At 39.3% G+C, this 19,011-nt stretch overlaps 2 protein-coding genes across 3 annotated transcripts in view; both read left to right on the forward strand.

Annotated features, from left to right (window-relative positions):
- Nucleotides 1–6,214: 6,214 nt before the first annotated feature.
- The window catches only part of LOC131242202 (protein CELLULOSE SYNTHASE INTERACTIVE 1-like), a 34,244-nt gene continuing 21,447 nt past the window's right edge, over nt 6,215–19,011 (forward strand). The window contains exon 1 of one of the 2 annotated variants that reach the window (XM_058240698.1): nt 6,215–6,329. The gene's annotated coding sequence lies outside the window, so the exon portion shown is untranslated. Of the gene's footprint in view, nt 6,330–6,501; nt 6,762–19,011 lie in introns of those variants that run through there. The other variant, XM_058240699.1, reaches the window with a different exon arrangement.
- On the forward strand, nt 11,473–12,795 carry LOC131242203 (uncharacterized). Its single transcript, XM_058240701.1, has 2 exons — nt 11,473–12,282; nt 12,566–12,795. The coding sequence occupies exons 1-2, from the start codon at nt 11,490–11,492 to the stop codon at nt 12,601–12,603; spliced, it is 831 nt and encodes a 276-aa protein (XP_058096684.1). The 5' UTR covers nt 11,473–11,489; the 3' UTR covers nt 12,604–12,795.

A 19,011-nucleotide genomic window follows, 5' to 3' on the forward strand; every position in this document is an offset into this window, starting at 1 on the left:
ATGTTGATGCAGAAATCAGTTAGCTCTCCCTAGACTCATGAACCTACACAAAGAGCAAACAAGGAATACCTTAGCTCATGCCGAGGACCCTCTAATGCGTAAGTCAAGAATCTGGGTCTAGTTGAGTGTTGTGGGTTTATGGCTAGAGATTGTGTGTACCTTTTACCATTAGGGGTCTTCTTATTTATAAGTGAGGAGAGGCGATGTCGTAGAGGGCACATATTCATGTTTGGTAGGAACTGATTATAGTAGGATTCAAACTCCTTGAGCAGCGAATCTTTCTAGATACTTGGCTAGAATCTCAGGGTGATCCGTGTGGAAGTCGGTTTCTGTGATATTCGGTCGAGAATGTGGACCGACCTAATTGAGGTTAGGTTGGATCTCACAAAGGGTAGGTTGAGCTGCCCTGAAGTAGTCCATGCTAGGTCATAGTTGAAGTCAGTGTTGTGTTTGCCTAAGGATGGGTCTTGCCGTCCTGAGGTGAGGTGAGCTTGACTTATATTGCAGTTGATTAGTAAATGTCTCGACCTTGTGCTTAAAAGTCAAGCTCGGCCTTCTTCCACACTTGGTCGAGGAGATTGAGCTCGACCTTTCCCCATATTTGGTCAAGGAGGTCGAGCTCGACCTCTCTCCATACTTGGTCAAGTAGATGGGTTTTTGGTCACTGGATCACACTAGTCGTTGTTTGAATTGTTGACCTGGTCTGTCGATGACAGTTTGGTTTATTTTTCCCATAACATTGAACATTTTCAATGTAATGATGCCAATCTTTCATTCCTCATTGACACATATTTCAATTATTTTACTTTCAAATTCCTGTACTCTTATCCATCACTATGCTGTAATACGTTTAGAGTTTTTAACATATTATTAGTTTAGTTTTCACTTGTTGAGCACACCATTGTAGGAAAGCTAATTAATTTAGTTTAAATATCCACAACCTCATTGTTATATCCTCTAAATTGTTGAGTTCTTACTTGGTGATTTTTCGGTTAGGTCTTGTTGACCATACACTACAACCATCTTAAGACTATCCAAGTTTGGAAGACCAACATGACTACAACGTTTTCACCAATTTAAACTACCATCATTAATCTCTTTTGCTTACTTTTTTTTTTTTTAATGATTATATTTCATCTATATTTAGATTAATAAAATTTGCATTTATTTTTTTAGTTTTTCTATAGCTATATTACTTTTTTTAAGGAACGTAGCCAACTTATCACCATTATTAAAAAATATATATATAAAAAAAAATCCTTATTTCTAAAGTAAAAAAGAATATATTTGAAGGATTATTGCCCCTCCTCACAAATCATTTAATCACCTCATCAATCGGTGGTTAAGTAGATGATCGATCTCAATATATTTGGTCTCCATCATTATATCTCGGCACTTAAGTTCATAAGACATTCGGTTCGATTTGAGTCGAATATGACTCTGGCACGCCTAACACTTATATACTCACATATACATAACTTCTTCTTCATTTTATTGTTTTTTGAAGTCTTAAATCATTCAGAAACAGGGCCTGTCAATTGCATTTATAGATCATTCGATGCCATTGAACATTGCTCAATCCCATCGAGAATTTTCAAATTTTCTTCAGTTGGTCGCTGGACTAACTGTGTGTTTTTTTGATGCCATCGAAGATGGTTTAATGACATTGGCGAAGAAAATTCAATTTTCATGTCTTGTCTATGGACAATTTTAGTGTTTGTTTAATGCCATCGATGTGGCTTCGATATTATCGAATGATAAATTTTGATGACATTGAAGTGTGTTCTATGACACTGAACAGATTTATGTAGATTTTCGTTGAGTTGTGATTTTGCGAGATTTGTTTCCTATTTTGATTGTGAATCTCCCAAAGGCTATATATTGGGGTGTGATTAGGATTGTGAGGTATTCAAGGCTTTCTAATTCTTTTTGGGGTTTCATGGGTGTAGCTTGGGTTAATTCGATGTTCTTTGGATTGGATAATCTCTCTACTCTTGTAATTTTCTGCTTTCACAGTGATATCCGTTGCTTTGTGTTGTTGCTTCTTCTTGCAATGATTTTTCCACATTAAATTCGGTGTGTTTGCATTGTGCTTGCTTGATGTGATTGGATTACTCTAGTCATTTCATCTCTGTACGCTTCCGCAATCCCCGAATACTTTTTACACACTCTCACACCCACACACATCACAACAGGTACTACTATTTTTAATTTTTTACACACACAGTCACACCACAGTGGAATTTCACTACAATGGGTACTCAAAACCTAAGACCTCCCGTTGAAACTCTTGTGAGCCTGCCACCAACAATGCATGAGTAAGGACCCCACACAACTACATTGAGTACTTGAACCGTCGACCTCCATGTTGAAACTCTTATCAGCCTACCCGTTGAGCCATGAGACGAGAAGCACACGCATAAGTGCAACTGGATCACTTGTTACATGTGTAGCTACATGTGTCCAAATTCAACAGGTGAATTTTAGAAGATTATGTCTTATTGGGTGACGAAAAGCCCATATATAAATGGTTAGGTCTAGGGTTGTTAATGAGCCGGGCTTAGCCCCAACAGCCTGGCCGAAATAGTTCAAAATACAGGCTAACAGCTACCCAGGCCCGGCCCATTGACAGCGCTAGATAAGACGGTACAAATCAAGGCAAAAATTAGCAAGGGTCAAATCAAGTGATGAATCCACAGGATTCATGGTCCGGATCATCTCACACAAGTATCATGTATGTGGTTCACACTAACGAGCCGCTGCTATTATTACTAAAGGCAAGGCATCTATCACTCTTCGCTGGATCATTTTCTTCCAATGAGGCGGACTACTCAACTGTCCAAACTCTAAAATCGTGACTTCCCTATCTCCGCATCACCATCCACGAAGCTGTGTAGCAGTTTAGGCTATCTGAATCACTGATGCAGTGGACCCCACATGGACCGAGAATGGGCTAAGGTGGACGAAAACTAACTTGACAACATTAACCCTCAGTTTTGTGGCATGACAATGGACGGTCAGAAAAATGGCCAAACCAAGCCTCATGGAATGGGGGCCACATCTGATATGATATTATCGAACAACTCAACTGGACTTCTGGCCAGTCGGGTCAATGGTATGGATCACCCTCAAATCTGATTGGTGCATTAATTCTCGCCCAAGGGAGATGATGTGGTGGATCCCAGCTAACTGGAATATGGTGAGGCTATCTCTCTACCGTACACATGGCAGGGTGATGTTCAAATCGGGTCCACTCATAAGCGGACCTGTAGCATGGATGTTTAATGACTCATAAAGCATATCTATTAGACAATCCCGTCCATCTTATCTATGGCAGTTAAAGCGACATTAAAAGTAAAAAAACACAGTTAAACGTCCGAGTATGCAGCAGTAAAAACAGTAAGAACAATGGCTAAGATTATCTTACGGGTTTTACTTCTAAAACGTAGGCCAACCGGGAGCGGATTGGCTACTACCCCTGAGACCAGCCAATGGCTGATGGTCAGTGCTCTGTGAACCTTACATGATGTATATATTTCATCCATGCTGTCCACTATTTTTAGAGATCATTTTAAAGTATGATACCAAAAATGAAGTATATCCCAGTCTCGAGTGGAGCACATTACAGGAAACAGTGTTGAATGAGCTTCGACCATTAAAAACATTTTGGGGGCCATAAAAGCTTTGGATCAAGCTGATTTTTGTTTTTTCCCTTTATCTGGGCCTGTATGACTTAATCAACAGATTGGATATCAAATAAACAGTACAATGGGCCGTAGGAGGATTTTAATGGTGGATATCCAATTACTATTGTTTTCAAGTGGTGTGGACCACCTTGGATTTATATACCTCTAATTTTTGGGATCAAGACTTCAAATGATCTTTAAAACTGGATGATACACATACATCATGATAGGGCCCACAGAGCACCGACCACCAGCCACGGGGCTGGTGGCAGGGGAAGAAGCCAATCCGTTTCCAGGCCAACCTCGTGCTAGTTTATAGGTGGACCCTATGGATACATCACCCTGCCACGTGTCCTGGACTGCGCTACAGTATTCCGGTTCTTCCGTCTCTGCTATATCATCTACCGTTCATCTCATTACATGGGCAGATTTAGTGACACATGTGACAATACCACAGAAAGATCCGGGCCATCCCTTGGGTTTACGAGCTGCCAGCATGATCTTTACCAAATATCACGCCATTCTGCTCAACGGTTACCCACACATGTACATTGAATACGGATTATTGGTCATTTTTCCAAACTGTCCATTAGTATGCCGTTTTTAATGAACGGCCCTATATCACTTGTCTGATGAACGGTCTGATATCACGCACGTGTTCAATGTTGGCAAAGCTGCAGCCAATCGACTTCTTTTCCTCGATACGACGCAGTGTATCCATTTCATAGGACAGCATTCCCAGTTCATGCACCGATCATAGCTGCATGAATCGTTGCTGTAATTTTTTAAAGAAAAAGAAAACAAAAGAAGAAAAAGACATACAAATCTCACTTCCATCCCTGCAAACCAAACTAACATACGGAACGCCTATGAACATGGAGAATTTGTGCTAGATCCGATCCGATCATCGGATGGGACACATCAAATTAGTGAACTGATCAAGAAATAAGGATTTTTGGAAAAATATCAACCATTGGATTCATTATTACGTGACATCAACGATGAGAAGTTAGTTTTTTTCCTTCAAAATTCAGAAGCTTCTCGCCAACAAAACATTGTCTTCGACCCCGCCATAATGAACGAATCGGATGATATACACGCGTGCAAAGTTTGTGGTATCCCAGTTGAGCGTGTGAAAAGTTCGAATACCGTTGCTCAAGCATTTGGGACTTTCTCTCGTGGTACCGTTGTCACGGCACCGGACGTGTAGGTCCTAGGGATTTTTTCATGGAATCCAACCCGTCCATCAGATGAGTTGCTTCCCAACGACCAATGCCCAAATAGTCCACAACTCTCGTGGACCATGGAACATGGAACATGTTGAGAGGGAACGCCCACCATTGATCAGAGAGTAGGACACCTTGTGTTGTACTTATATAACTATGGCGGTTCGGAGCATTCATCCAGGCCAGATGAAAGGTTGAAAATAAGTTTGTTTTAAGACCCTATATGTGCCTATGTTAAATTCATGGGTGACATTTCCTCCCAGCTCGTTCCCTTTTTTCTTGCTTAGTTCATTTTGGATAGGGACGAGTATTTTTCATTGAGGATCTTTTGAGGTGATTCATCTGATGAATTGGTTGGATGGTGTGAACACATCATGTGGGCCCCACATAAGGGCAGCACCAACGTAAGGTTACGGTGGTAGCGAGTACCACTGGAACGTGCCCTAAGAGGGAGAGCATCCCATCGGCTCGGAATGGAACCCATTGCGCGCCGAGCCGTAAAAGCTTCGTCTTTAAAATGTCGGCAGTCGTGAGGGAAGAATAGCAGATCCTTCCTTTCAGTAACCAGTTCTTGAGTTCGGTTGTTTCTATATATATACACACACACGCACACACACGAGAAGGTCCGAAGCGTAAATATAACCAAAAAAACGGGCATTTTCTTTTCTTTCATCTTCCCATCCTTCGAAATCAGGAATCTTTCATCCGGAATTCTTCAAAACCAGGAAATATCCAGTCAGGCTTCGCTTCCTGTCCAAAAGGTTTACACATCAGTTTCTCTATCTCTTTCTCTGCGGAAAAATCCATGCCCTAGAAAAGCTTCGCCTCTATACAAATCTAAGATCAGCACCTTCCAAAGGTAAGAAAATTTCAGCGATTTGATGCTCTTTCATTGCTTCCTCCTTCATTACAGCCCCTGTAGTCTAGAATCCTTTGGAAAATCTCCTCGTAGAGTGCACTGTCTGGTTGTTTTTGAGTTTTCTGTCTTGAATGCGGTTGATTTGCTGGGAAATTTTGAATTTTGTTGAAAATGGAAGAGATTGGATCGGAGAAGGTTCATTCAATCTGTTGAATTTCGGTAAACCGTGGTCGAATTCGGTTAAGAAAATTATCGAGATCGTTCGGATTCAGTTCATTTGATGAGATTCAGTTCGCTTGTTTTGATTTAGATTATGTTTAGCAGTTTCGATAGTTTGTTTGGCCTTTCAGTACTTAGATCGGCTTTTGCATGTCCAATTAAAGGTCTAGATCTTGATTCCTTATCTATTAGGGAGATCTATCTAATTTAAAAATCTTGTACGGAAGCAGATCAGGAAGGGAGCAGCATTAGGGAAGTTGAACTACAGCAAAGCTGGCGACGACACTAGCTTGGAGATTTTCGAGCAGCAATGGCGGAAGCCATGGAGCTAATGATCTGGTACATTTCCTTTCCATGGTTTTCTTCTATCAGTTGCTCAAATTCTCTGTTATTGCAAATGAATATATTTTGGGGAGGCTTATATTAATGGATTCTGAATTGGCGAGGTTAGCGGAGAGATGGATCTTTAAAAAAAAAAAAACCAAAAAAAAAAAACCACTCCAATGAAGCCTTTATGAAATTACTTTGGTGTAAATATGGAACATGCAAGGCCTTTTTTACTCCATACTGGTGTTTTATAATAATCTCTATCTTCTAACTTTAGTCTTCTCGTTCATGCGATCTTTTGCGGGCAATTGAGAAATGCCCACTGCTGGCAATTGAGAAGAGGTGCTGTTGAACTTTCAGTGCTTCTGGATTTCTAGTGTGGAATGCGAGGATGGTATAGACGTTTCATCATGAAAGCTATGTCATGTTGCAGTTCCTTTATATGTAATCGCACTTCAAGTGTCAAATAAATGTTTGTTATGGATAGCCAGATTATGCTGTCATGCTACCTGTTATTTTCTTCTTCTTTTTAAAATCATTTGATTAAATATACTCTGATATTTTTCATAAATGAACTTTTGGTTGCGGTAAAAGAAATGCAGATGGATTCTGTTTACACGGTTACTCATTTTAGTTATTCAAACATTCTTGCATTGACAATCTCTCCTACTCAGTTACTCATTTTACAATGTCAAAAGGCATTGATTTGAATGAACTTTATGATTATAAACATATTGGGAAAAAACTGCCCCACCATTTTCACCGCATCATTGATTAGGGAAGGTAGTTCTCACTCTTCTTAGTCTAGAACTCCAAATAGATTTGCATAGTGTACCACCTTTCAGTGTCGAGTTGAATAGGTTTATTCGATGATTTCTCAAACCTGGAACTAAAATAAAAAAGCGAAAGCGTAAAGCATATTCATTACGGTACATTCAAGAGGCATGACCTGGGATTGTTTTCTCCAGTGGGTTTGAAGCCCGGACCAAAATAAAATGTTTATCTTAAAAAAAAGGTACATTCAGGATTGTGTTTTTGGCCAGCTATGTTTGCAATGATGCAAGTCAGTTGGACTAGGATTCTTCTATTTGTTTGAAGAATTTTTGGATCATTAAGCCGATTTGCTTTTGATTCATCAAACGTGTCTCTCTGACACTGAGAAGCTGCTTCAACATCATGTGTGTATAGCGATCAATGAGCATAAGGGCTGTTTGTTTTTCCATTTTCCACAGTAAATGGTGGTAAATCAACAATGATAACTCACCACTGTCTGGAAGAGAGGGGAGTACCTGAGTATTTATGTCTAGAAATTGCAGTTTGCATTTTTCGAAATCGGATAGGATTGCATGAGTAAAATCTATGGGTCCTCCTTTGATGTATGTATTTAATCCATGCTGTCCATCCATTTTACCAGCTCATTTTAGGGCATGAAACACAAAATGAGGCAGATTATAAGCTCAAGTGGACCACACCACAGGAAATAGGGTGGATAATTGACGCAGGGATGAACGTGATGAGGTCAATCACCGTCTTCCTCAAGGATAACTACTCCGAATCCACGGAGCTTCTCTGGACTCCTCATAGAAACTTCTCAAATCCATGAGGAAAAAGCAAGAAAATAGAAATAAATTCTATAAAATTCGTAATTTGATTGATGAATGAATTAAACAAGTCTACAACCTTTTAAATAGGGATACCAAGCCTTGGAAAAGGTTTAGGAGTTAAACTATAATTAAAACTCCCTAAAATTCGTAACTTACTATAAACAGTAAATTTTCTATTTATAGTAAGTGTCCTATGTGGCTTAACCACGTTATTCTCCTATTTTTTCTAAACACTTTTCATGTTGGACACAACTCCTAAAGCCCAAAGGATGAAGAGTTACAATTAAACCAAAACTTACTAAAAATAGTAAAAACGGAAATAAACATGGAATTCGACCGTTGGTATGATGAAATCTCGCAAATTCGGCGTGGGCAACCTGACTATGTATTAGACCCTCAACACAACCCCCAACCAGCATTTTGCTAGTCCCGAGCAAAGTATGCAAAAATAAGTTGAGAATTACGAGACAATTCTTGTGAAATCGAGTGATATTTTGAAAAACGATTCAGATACGAAAAATCTAAGATTCATGAATGTTGGGCATAATTCTCTCCTATACTCAAGCACACGGTAAACTTCATAATTAAGTTCAAAGTATTAGTCCATCAATTAGAACAATTCTAAACATTGAATTGCATGGATGTATAGTCTAATCTCGACTTATCAATATTAAAATTCACTTCTCTATTTTAGGATATCATTGGTAACCAATAAGAGAATTCATGATAACCAAAACTTGCCTCACACATCATCTTTTCTTCATTCTACCAACTTTTGATTTTTTTTTTTCATTAAAAATAACGCCGAGGGGAATCAAATCTTCACCTTTAGGGAGAAAACCTATGGTGAAGACCAGTTACCCAACCCTTTTCGAATGTTAATCATGAGTAATCGAACCTTCACCTATAGGGAGCCTTGTAAGACAACATCTAGGTAGTCATCACTGACCGAGAGAACCCTTATTCTGAAGCCCCTTCTTCCCCTGATCCTAAATGCTTACCATTAAAGGAGGAGGAGCTGACAATGGAATCGACGTCTGATACTTCGGAATGTGTTGAGACTACATCATTTCTTGCGAAGTTTTCTGAACTTTATTTACTTGTAGTCTCTGATTCACCATGGGATAATAATACCAAAACTTCTTCTGTCATAGGTGAATCGTATATACTCTGGATACCTCAGGCGAATCGACAACAAATTTTTGATGAGGTACATAAGTTTCTTTGGAACGCCATGCTCCAGGGCATCCAAGCCTATTGCAAAAAGGGCTTTTGGATGATCTTGTTGAGAAATCTACTGAGAAACTTATCAAGATATTGGCCGGAAGAGGAACCTTGCGGTATGATCGAGTAATTTTTTCCTATTTTCATAGGACTAGGGTAGTTTGCTTTATGCAGTTCTAGGATAGATGGTTTTATGCCATTAGGTTAGTTTGCTTTCTACATTGTTTTAGGATAGTTGTTTTTTTTATCTCTTGTGCTGACCCGCTCTCACGCTGATATATCTTTGGAAAAAGCTTCTTGAGCCCTTCGTCCAGGCACTATCTTTCCATCACTTCTCTTTCAATTTCATTGTCTCATGTACATTGCATGCTCATATCTTTTGCATTAAGGACAATGTAGATTTTTGGTTGGGGGTAAGAGATTAGGTTACCTAATCAGTGTTTGCTTGGTCTTGAGTGAAATTTGTGAAAAATTTTCAAATTTTTTTTGGACATTCTGGTGTATTCGAAGTGATTTTGAAAGATAGTCGTGATTTGAGAAGTATAAGATACGTAATGTTGGATTTATGACTCTTGGATTCAGTTATCTGTTAGATTTCACAGTTCAGTTTGAATTGTTAATCAAGGATTAGAAGTTGTAAACATTGATTGAGTCATGATTTCACATGTCACATCCAGCTTACACATTAAGGTTTTAGTCGATATTGAAGGGTTAACTTGGTAATCACTAAGTATGAAAGGAACCAGCCCGCCTTTAAAAAAAGTTGGGCGAATGGACTTCACCATAGGTTTACTCCCTATAGGTGAAGGTTCGATTACTCATGATTGACATTCGGAAAGGGTTGGGTCTCGGGACTAGCAAAATGCTGGTTGGGGGTTGTGTTGAGGGTCTAATATGCAATATTTGACCCTCAACACAACCCCTAACTAGCATTTTGCTAGTCCCGAGCAAAGTATGCGAAAAATAAGTTGAGAATTATGAGACAATTCTTGTGAAACCGAGTGATATTTTGAAAAACGATTCAGATACGAAAAATCTAAGATTCATGAATGTTGGGCATAATTCTCTCCTAGACTCAAGCACACGGTAAACTTCATAATTAAGTTCAAAGTATTAGTCCATCAATTAGAATAATTCTAAACATTGAATTCCATGGATGTATAGTCTAATCTGGACTTATCAACATTAAAATTCACTTCTCTATTTTAGGATATCATTGGTAACCAATAAGAGAATTTATGATAACCAAAACTTGCCTCAAACATCATCTTTTCATTCTTTTAATTTTTGATTTTTTCATTAAAAGTAACGCTAAGAAGGGGAATCAAATCCTCACCTATAGGGAGCAAACCTATGGTAAAGACTGTACACCCAACCCTTTTTCACATATCATCCATGGGGAATCGAATCCTCACTTATAGGGAGCAAACCTATGGTAAAGACTGTTTGCCCAATCCATTCAATTTTCTCAGGTTGGTTCCTTTTATGTTTAGTGATTACCAAGTTAATCCTTCAATATCGACTAAAACCTCAATGTGTAAGCGAGATGTGACATGTGAAATCATGATTCAAACAATGTTTAAAACTTCTAATCATGGATTGATAATTCGAACTCAACCGTGGAATCTATCAGACAGCTAAATTCAAGAGTTGTAAATCACCAACATTCTGTATCTTATGTCAAAGGAAATATCAATCTACACAGCAGATTTACAGCTTTACAGATTTACAGATTTACAGCTTTACAGATTTACAGATTTACAGCAGATTTACAGCTAATATCTACAGCTGATTTACAGCTAATAGCAGATTTACAGCTAATATCTACAGCTTTGACTGATATGACAGTTATACAGATTTAGTCCTTCCTTAATTAGGATATATTAGCTGTACGGTATATTTAGATAGATGTATATATGGTAGGGGCTGAAGATCAGCTTGTATTTCTTCCCTAAATAGCTTGTATTGTATTTCTTCCCTAAATAGCTTGTAATCTACCTATATAATGGGCAATTGTCAATGAAGAAAGGCAGACTTTTTCAAAAGGACTCTAAACTGTCATGGTATCAAAGCTATAGCTCTAAATTTCCATTTGTCTCGTGCTCTCAAGTTTCTTAGTCTCGGTTATTCTTGTTCTAGTTCGGTTGACCTCATGTCTTCCGATAAGTCTGATGTTTCTTTGATTCGTTTCAATGGCAAGAACTACTCTGCTTGGGCGTTTCATTTCAGGATTTTCGTCAAAGGTAAGGAGCTGTGGGGACATGTTGATGGCAGTAACCTAGCTCCTGACAAAGACAAAAACAAAGACCGACACACCAAGTGGGAAGTCAAGGACGCACAAGTTATGGCATGGATTTTGGGATCCGTTGAACCCAACATCATCTTGAACCTTCGATCTTCTCAGACTGCAGCTCAGATGTGGACATACCTGAAGAAGGTCTACAGTCAACAAAACACTGCTCGTCGTTTCCAGCTTGAACATGAATTGGCCACTCTCCAACAGGATAGTCTTTCTATCTCTGATTTTTACTCTAGATTCACTAATCTTTGGGCTGAATACACTGATATAGTTTATGCTGACTTACCATCCGAAGGTCTTAGTTCTGTTCAATCTGTCCATGAAACTACTCAGAGGGATCAATTTCTAATGAAACTAAGGTCTGAATTTGAAGGCACCAGATCCAATCTTATGAACCGAGAATCTGTCCCCTCCTTAGATACATGCCTAAATGATCTTCTTCGCGAGGAACAGCGCCTTCTCACTCAAACCACCATGGAACAACGACGATCTACATCTGTTCCTGTAGCCTATGCAGCACAAGGCAGGCCACGAAGCAGGGATATGAGCACTGTTCAGTGCTTCTGTTGCAAGGGATTTGGTCATTATGCTGCAAACTGTCCCCGAAAATTCTGCAACTATTGCAAAAAGGATGGCCATATCATCAAGGAATGCCCAACTCGACCCCCCAAGAAATCGGAGACAGCATATACTGTCTCAGTTGGCTCTTCTAGTGCGGGTAGTTTGGTGAATACAACACAAAGTGCTCCTGCTCCTGCTCCCGTTTCAGTCCAACCCGTGACCCCTGACATGATTCAACAAATGATCATTTCTGCATTTTCAGCTTTAGGACTCTCAGGTAAACCCTTCACTACATCATCTCCTTGGTACTTTGATTCCGGGGCTTCCCATCATATGACAAACAATGCTGCTTCTCTTACCAATGTAAACAAATATTTTGGAAATCTCAAAATTCATACTGCTGATGGCAATCATTTACCTATCACGGCCACTGGTGATGTTTCCTCCTCTCTCACTGATGTCTTCGTATCTCCCGGTCTTACCACCAATCTTGTGTCCGTCGTCAGTTAGTTGATAATGATTGTAAAGTAGAGTTTTCTAAATTTGGTTGTGTTGTGCAGGATCAACAGTCAGGGCGGATGATCGCGAGGGGGCCTAAAGTGGGACGTCTTTTTCCTCTTCAATTTCCTTTGTCTTCTTTTTCTTTGCCTTTTGTCGCTTGTAATTCTGCTCATGTTGATTACCGAGCGTGGCATAAACGTCTCGGACATCCAAACTCTAATGTACTTCATGCTTTATTGAAATCTGGTTTTCTTGGGAATAATGAAACACCATCTCTTAGTGTTGTTCAGTTTGATTGCAATTCTTGCAGACTTGGCAAAAGTAAAACTCTACCCTTTCCTTTTCACACACCGCATGTTGTCAAACCTTTCGATCTGATACATAGTGATGTGTGGGGTATGGCACCAGTCACTTCGCATGCTAATTACAAATACTTTGTCACTTTTATTGACGACTATAGTCGTTTCACATGGATTTATTTCCTTCATTCCAAAGACGAAGTATTTTCTGTTTTTAAGATTTTTCATGCATATATTCAGACACAATTTTCGGCCCATGTCAAAATCCTTCGTTCTGACAATGGGGGTGAGTATATGTCTCATTTGTTTCAGGACTTCCTATAGAATCATGGCATCATCTCTCAACAGTCTTGCCCTTCGACACCTCAACAAAATGGAGTGGCTGAAAGGAAGAACCGTCACCTTCTTGATGTGGTTCGCACTCTTCTGTTAGAATCTTCCACGCCCTCTCGATTTTGGTGTGAAGCTCTTTCCACTGCTGTCCATCTCATTAACAGATTGCCTTCTCCCACATTGAACCATGACTCACCTTTCACCAGGTTATTTGGTCACCCTCCAACTTATTCTAACCTTCGTACCTTTGGCCGTGTCTGTTATGTTCATCTTCCTGCACATGAACGCACAAAACTTACGACTCAGTCAATTAAATGTGCTTTTCTAGGATATTCAGTACAGCAGAAAGGTTTTCTTTGCTATGATCCAAATCTGTGTCGCATTCGAGTTTCTAGAAATGTGATTTTTTTCGAAAATCAATATTTCTTTTCTACCCATCAGGATCATGTTTCTCCTTCATTTTCTGTTTTGCCTATGTTTCCTAACTCTCTTGCAGATCCAGTCCCTTCTAAACCTCTCCTAGTGTATCGACGACGCTCCACCGCCACTTCCTACCAACCTTCAGCACCTCCTGAGCCCCCTCAAGCTTCTTCCCCGACTGCTGCTCCTGTTTCAGCACCTGCACCTCCCTCTCTCCGACTCAGTACTCGGGTTCGTAGACCCCCAGATAGGTTTGGTTTCTCTTCTCCTTCATCCTTCACAGCCACTTTGTCGTCTATTTCTCTTCCTTCATCTTATAAACAGGCAATGGAGCATGAGTGTTGGCGAAAAGCAATTGAAACCGAACTTCTCGCACTTGAAGAAAACCAAACATGGGATGTTGTTCCATGTCCCTCCTCCGTGAAACCCCTTGGCAGTAAGTTCGTGTTTTCTATCAAGCTTAATTCCGATGGGTCCATAGATCGTTACAAAGCTCGGTTAGTGGCACTTGGCAACAAACAAGAATATGGTCTCGACTATGATGAGACCTTTGCACCGGTCGCCAAAATGACCACTGTCCGAACTATACTCGCTCTTGCTGCATCCCAAGCCTGGCCGTTACATCAAATGGATGTTAAGAACGCATTTCTCCACGGTGATCTCAAGGAAGACGTTTACTTGAAACTTCCCTCTGGTATGCCCACTTCCTCACCTACTGATGTTTGCAAACTGAAACGTTCTTTGTATGGTTTGAAGCAGGCACCAAGAGTATGGTTTGAGAAGTTTCGATCCACTTTGCTTAGTTTTTCTTTCACTCAAAGTCAGTATGACTCCTCTCTTTTTCTACAAAGGACATCCACAAGTATCGTCGTCCTCCTTGTTTATGTGGACGATATCGTCATCACTGGCTCTGACTTGGAGGCAATCTCTGCGGTTCAGACTTTGTTGAATTCTACATTTCACATGAAAGATCTTGGCCAGCTCACCTATTTCTTGGGTTTAGAGGTGCATCATCAGCCGCACGGTCTCCTCTTGCATCAGCACAAGTATAGTCAAGATCTGGTTCAGCTAGCCGATCTCACCAACGCTACTTCGGTTGACACCCCCATGGAACTTAATGTGAAATATTGACGTGACGAAGGGGAGCTTCTTGAGGATCCTACTACCTATCGGAAGTTTGTTGGTAGTCTTATCTATCTAACCATTACCCGACCAGACATCTCTTATGCTGTTCATACCGTCAGCAAATTCATGCAAGCACCGAGGCATCTCCATCTATTTGCAGTCCGCCGCATAATTCGCTACATTCTTGGGACACCTACTCGTGGCTTATTCTTCCCTTCCGGTTCTTCACTTCAGCTACAAGCCTATAGTGACGCTGACTGGGCTGGCTGCCCAGACACCAGGAAATCTACTACCGGCTGGTGTATGTTTCTTGGTGATGCCCTTATCTCTTGGAAATGCAAGAAGCAGGACCACGTCTCCAAATCATCTACTGAGGCCGAGTACCGAGCCATGTCTGCAGCATGCTCCGAGATCATTTGGCTGCGTGGTCTCCTCACAGAGCTCAGTTTCATTCCCGTACATCCTACTCCACTCCATGCTGACAACACTAGTGCCATCCAAATTGCCGCAAACCCAGTCTATCACGAACGCACCAAGCACATCGAGGTTGACTGTCACTCAATCAGGGAAGCCTATGATCATCAAGTCATCACTCTTCCACATATCTCCACAACTTTGCAGATCGCCGATATCTTCACAAAATCCATGCCACGTCAGCGCCATCATTTTCTCGTTAGCAAATTGATGCTTGTCGATTTACCAGCATCAATTTGAGGGGGGATGTCAAAGGAAATATCAATCTACACAGCAGATTTAGAGCTTTACAGATTTACAGCTTTACAGATTTACAAATTTACAGATTTACAGCAGATTTACAGCTAATAGCAGATTTACAGCTAATATCTACAGCTTTGACTGATATGACAGTTATACAGATTTATTCCTTCCTTAATTAGGATATATTAGCTGTACAGTATATTTAGATAGATGTATATATGGTAGGGGCTGAAGATCAGCTTGTATTTCTTCCCTAAATAGCTTGTATTGTATTTCTTCCCTAAATAGCTTGTAATCTACTTATATAATGGGCAATTGTCAATGAAGAAAGGCAGACTTTTTCAAAAGGACTCTAAACTGTCATCTTATACTTCCCAAATCACGACTATCTTTCAAAATCACTTCGATTTCACACGAAAGTCTAGAAAAAGTTGAAAATTTTTCACAAATTTCACTCAAGACCAAGAAAACACTGATTAGGACACCTAATCTCTCACCCCCAACCTAAAATCTACATTGTCCTCAATGCAAAAGATATGAGCATGCAATGTACATGAGACAATGAAATTGAAAGAGAAGTGATGGAAAGATAGTACCTGGACGAAGGGCTCAAGAAGCTTTTTCCAAAGATATATCAGCGTGAGAGCCGGTCAGCATAAGAGATAAAAAAACAACTATCCTAAGACAACGTAGAAAGCAAGCTAACCTAATGGCATAAAATTGTCTATCCTAAAACAGCATAAAGCAAACTATCCTAGTCCTATGAAAACAGGGAAAAACTACTCGATCATATCGCAAGGTTCCTCTTCCGGCCAATATCTTGATAAGTTTCTCAGTAGGTTTCTCAACAAGATCATCCAAAAGCCCTTTTTGCAATAGGCTTGGATGCCCTGGAGCATGACGTTCCAAAGAAACTTATATACCTTATCAAAAATTTGTTGTCGATTCGCCTGAGGTATTCAGAGTATATACGATTCACCTGTGACAGAAGAAGTTTCGGTATTATTATCCCATGGTGAATCAGAGACTACAAGTAAATAAAGTTCAGAAAACTTCGCAAGAAGTGATGTAGTCTCAACACATTCCGAAGTATCAGACTTCGGTTCCATTGTCAGCTCCTCCTCCTTTAATGGTAAGCATTTAAGATCAGGGGAAGAAGGGGTTTCAGAATAAGGGTTCTCTCGGTCAGTGATGACTACCAAGATGTTGTCTTGCAAGGCATCCACTTTGTCTTTTGACATGAGATCGTTTGAATCTGCAAAGTGTGCTAAGCAATCATCCAAAGAGTTGAGAAGTTCAGCTGAGTATGACTTATTTTCCTCATTGGAGCTCATGATGATCCGCCCAAGGAATCCATCATCCTTGAAAGTAGATGGAGGTACACTCTCCTGCTTCAGTCCTGCACAGACAGATTAAGAATCAATAGGGGAAGCATTTATGTGATCACTCTGTTCATTGAAACTACTCAATTGAGGTGTTGAATTGTCAAACATGTACAGCTTAGATGCTGGCCTTAACTGAGTGGTTTCAAATTCCAGGATCGTAGCGAGCAACTTGTCCTTCTCTTGAATCACGTCATTATTTGATTCAGAGGAGTGGTCCAAACATGTTTCATAAGAGTTAGAAGGGTCGGTTATAAGGGGCTCATCCTCCACTTTTAAATTAGACATGTCAGGTGAAGGGAGTGGCTCATTATGACCAACCACTTCGTGTACGGCTTGATCATTGACCTGGACCAAACTTGAGATTGATTCTAGGGGAATTTGGGTTGCACGTTCATAATAGTCATCCCAATATGCATCATTGTCTAATTCCGTCCAGTAGTGCATACTCGGGATGAGATCGTTTTCCTCACATTCCATTCCTGAATTAGGTTGAGGTTCGAATAAATTAACATTTATCTCATCATTGAAATGCTGTGTGTCATGTGAGGGAGGTGTGTCATCATCATTGTATTTAAAAGATACCCACGTCTCTTGACCATTCCTTTGGATCGTCATCGAGATCGACTCATCAGGGAATTGAATCATATGCTCATTAACACAATCCAACTATTCATTCCAAATTCTAGAATTCTTCAAAAGCGAGTGAAGATCACTTTCCTCGCATTGTATTTCTGGATTGGGTTGTGGTTGGGATGAGCGAGCTTCCTCTATCCTATCGAGGCGCGAATTGAGTGCTTCCATTGCTTTTCTAATTTCCACAAGATAGGCCATGTTACGCTGAATTGAATCCTCTTGGATCATTTCTGGTTGGATCTCAAAGGTAGGGGATCCAAGAGAATAATTATTATAACATGTTGTTGGTTCATTTCCCCAATTTTGATGTTTCTACTGATTACAGTCATACGGATCATAGGTGGGAGAATCTGATGGTTGGTAATACATATTATTACTCATAATATAATCACGCATTGTTTTTTTTTATCGGATGGATGATAATAATTCTCACTCCCATAGTTATGATAACCCCAACACTCACGTACTGTTTCGTTAATCCGTGGGGCGTAATTGTTCTCTTGCATATGATCACGTAAGGACTTCTTAACCGGTGGATCTTTATATTCCGATCGGTTCTCGATGATAGTTTCAGAAAAGTTTTGAGACATAGGTTGTTTTCTATCATAATTATCATCCCAATATATATTATTCTTCTCAGCATACTGACGTTCCCACTCATGCATATACATGGTGAAACCCAAACTCTTAATCTAATCCTAAGAAAAAGAAAAGATCCTACAGCAATATGGAAATTAAGAGGAAGAGAAGTTAGAAAGAAGGTACCAAATGAGAAGTTCCTATGTTAAGATCCTGCAAAAGAAAACAAAAGAGATTAGTTTCTAAAATAGACAGTCTAAAGTTAGAAAGTTCCTACAATTGAAATAGAAAGTTAGTTTCTAAAAAAGAAAGTTCCCTAAATCTAGAAGGTTTGTAAAATAGAAAATCTAAACCTAAAATTAAAAAGTTTCTAAAAATAAACTAATTCTTAAAAAGGAAAGTTTTTAAAAATAAAATAAAGGAAAGATGAGTTAGTTTCTAAAATTAGAAAGAATTTCAAAAAACGGAAATAACTAACCTAGTTTCTAAAAACAAAAGAGGAAAGTTTCTAAAAATAAACTAGTTCCTAAAAAATAGAAGAACACTAAAATTAGAAAATTTCTAAAAGGAGAAAATAAAACCTAAAATTAGAGAGTTTTTAAAAATAAGTAGGAAAGTTCTAAACCTAAAGTTAGAAAATTCTAAAAAAACATAATCCTAAAATAGAAAGTAATGTTAGTTTCTAAAAAGGGAAAAATTTCTAAAATTAGAAAATAGAAAATTTCTAAAATTAAAAAAAAAGCCTAGAATTAGAAAATTTCTAAAACTCAAACCCTAATTCTAAAAATAGAAAAAGTAGAGGAATTAGAAAGGGATTACCAATTTAGAAGTTTATGTCAGGATCCTACAAAATAGGAAAACAGGTTAGTTTCTATAAATCAGAAAAATCTAAACCTAAAGATAGAAAATCCTAATCTTATCCTAATTCTAAAATTAGTCAATTTCAGAAAAACATAACCGTCAATCCCTGGCAACGGCGCCAAAAACTTGTTCACTCCCCAAGTATAGGGTTGT

This window comes from Magnolia sinica, chromosome 4, assembly GCF_029962835.1.
Source record: "Magnolia sinica isolate HGM2019 chromosome 4, MsV1, whole genome shotgun sequence".
In the NCBI taxonomy this organism is placed as follows: domain Eukaryota; kingdom Viridiplantae; phylum Streptophyta; class Magnoliopsida; order Magnoliales; family Magnoliaceae; genus Magnolia; species Magnolia sinica.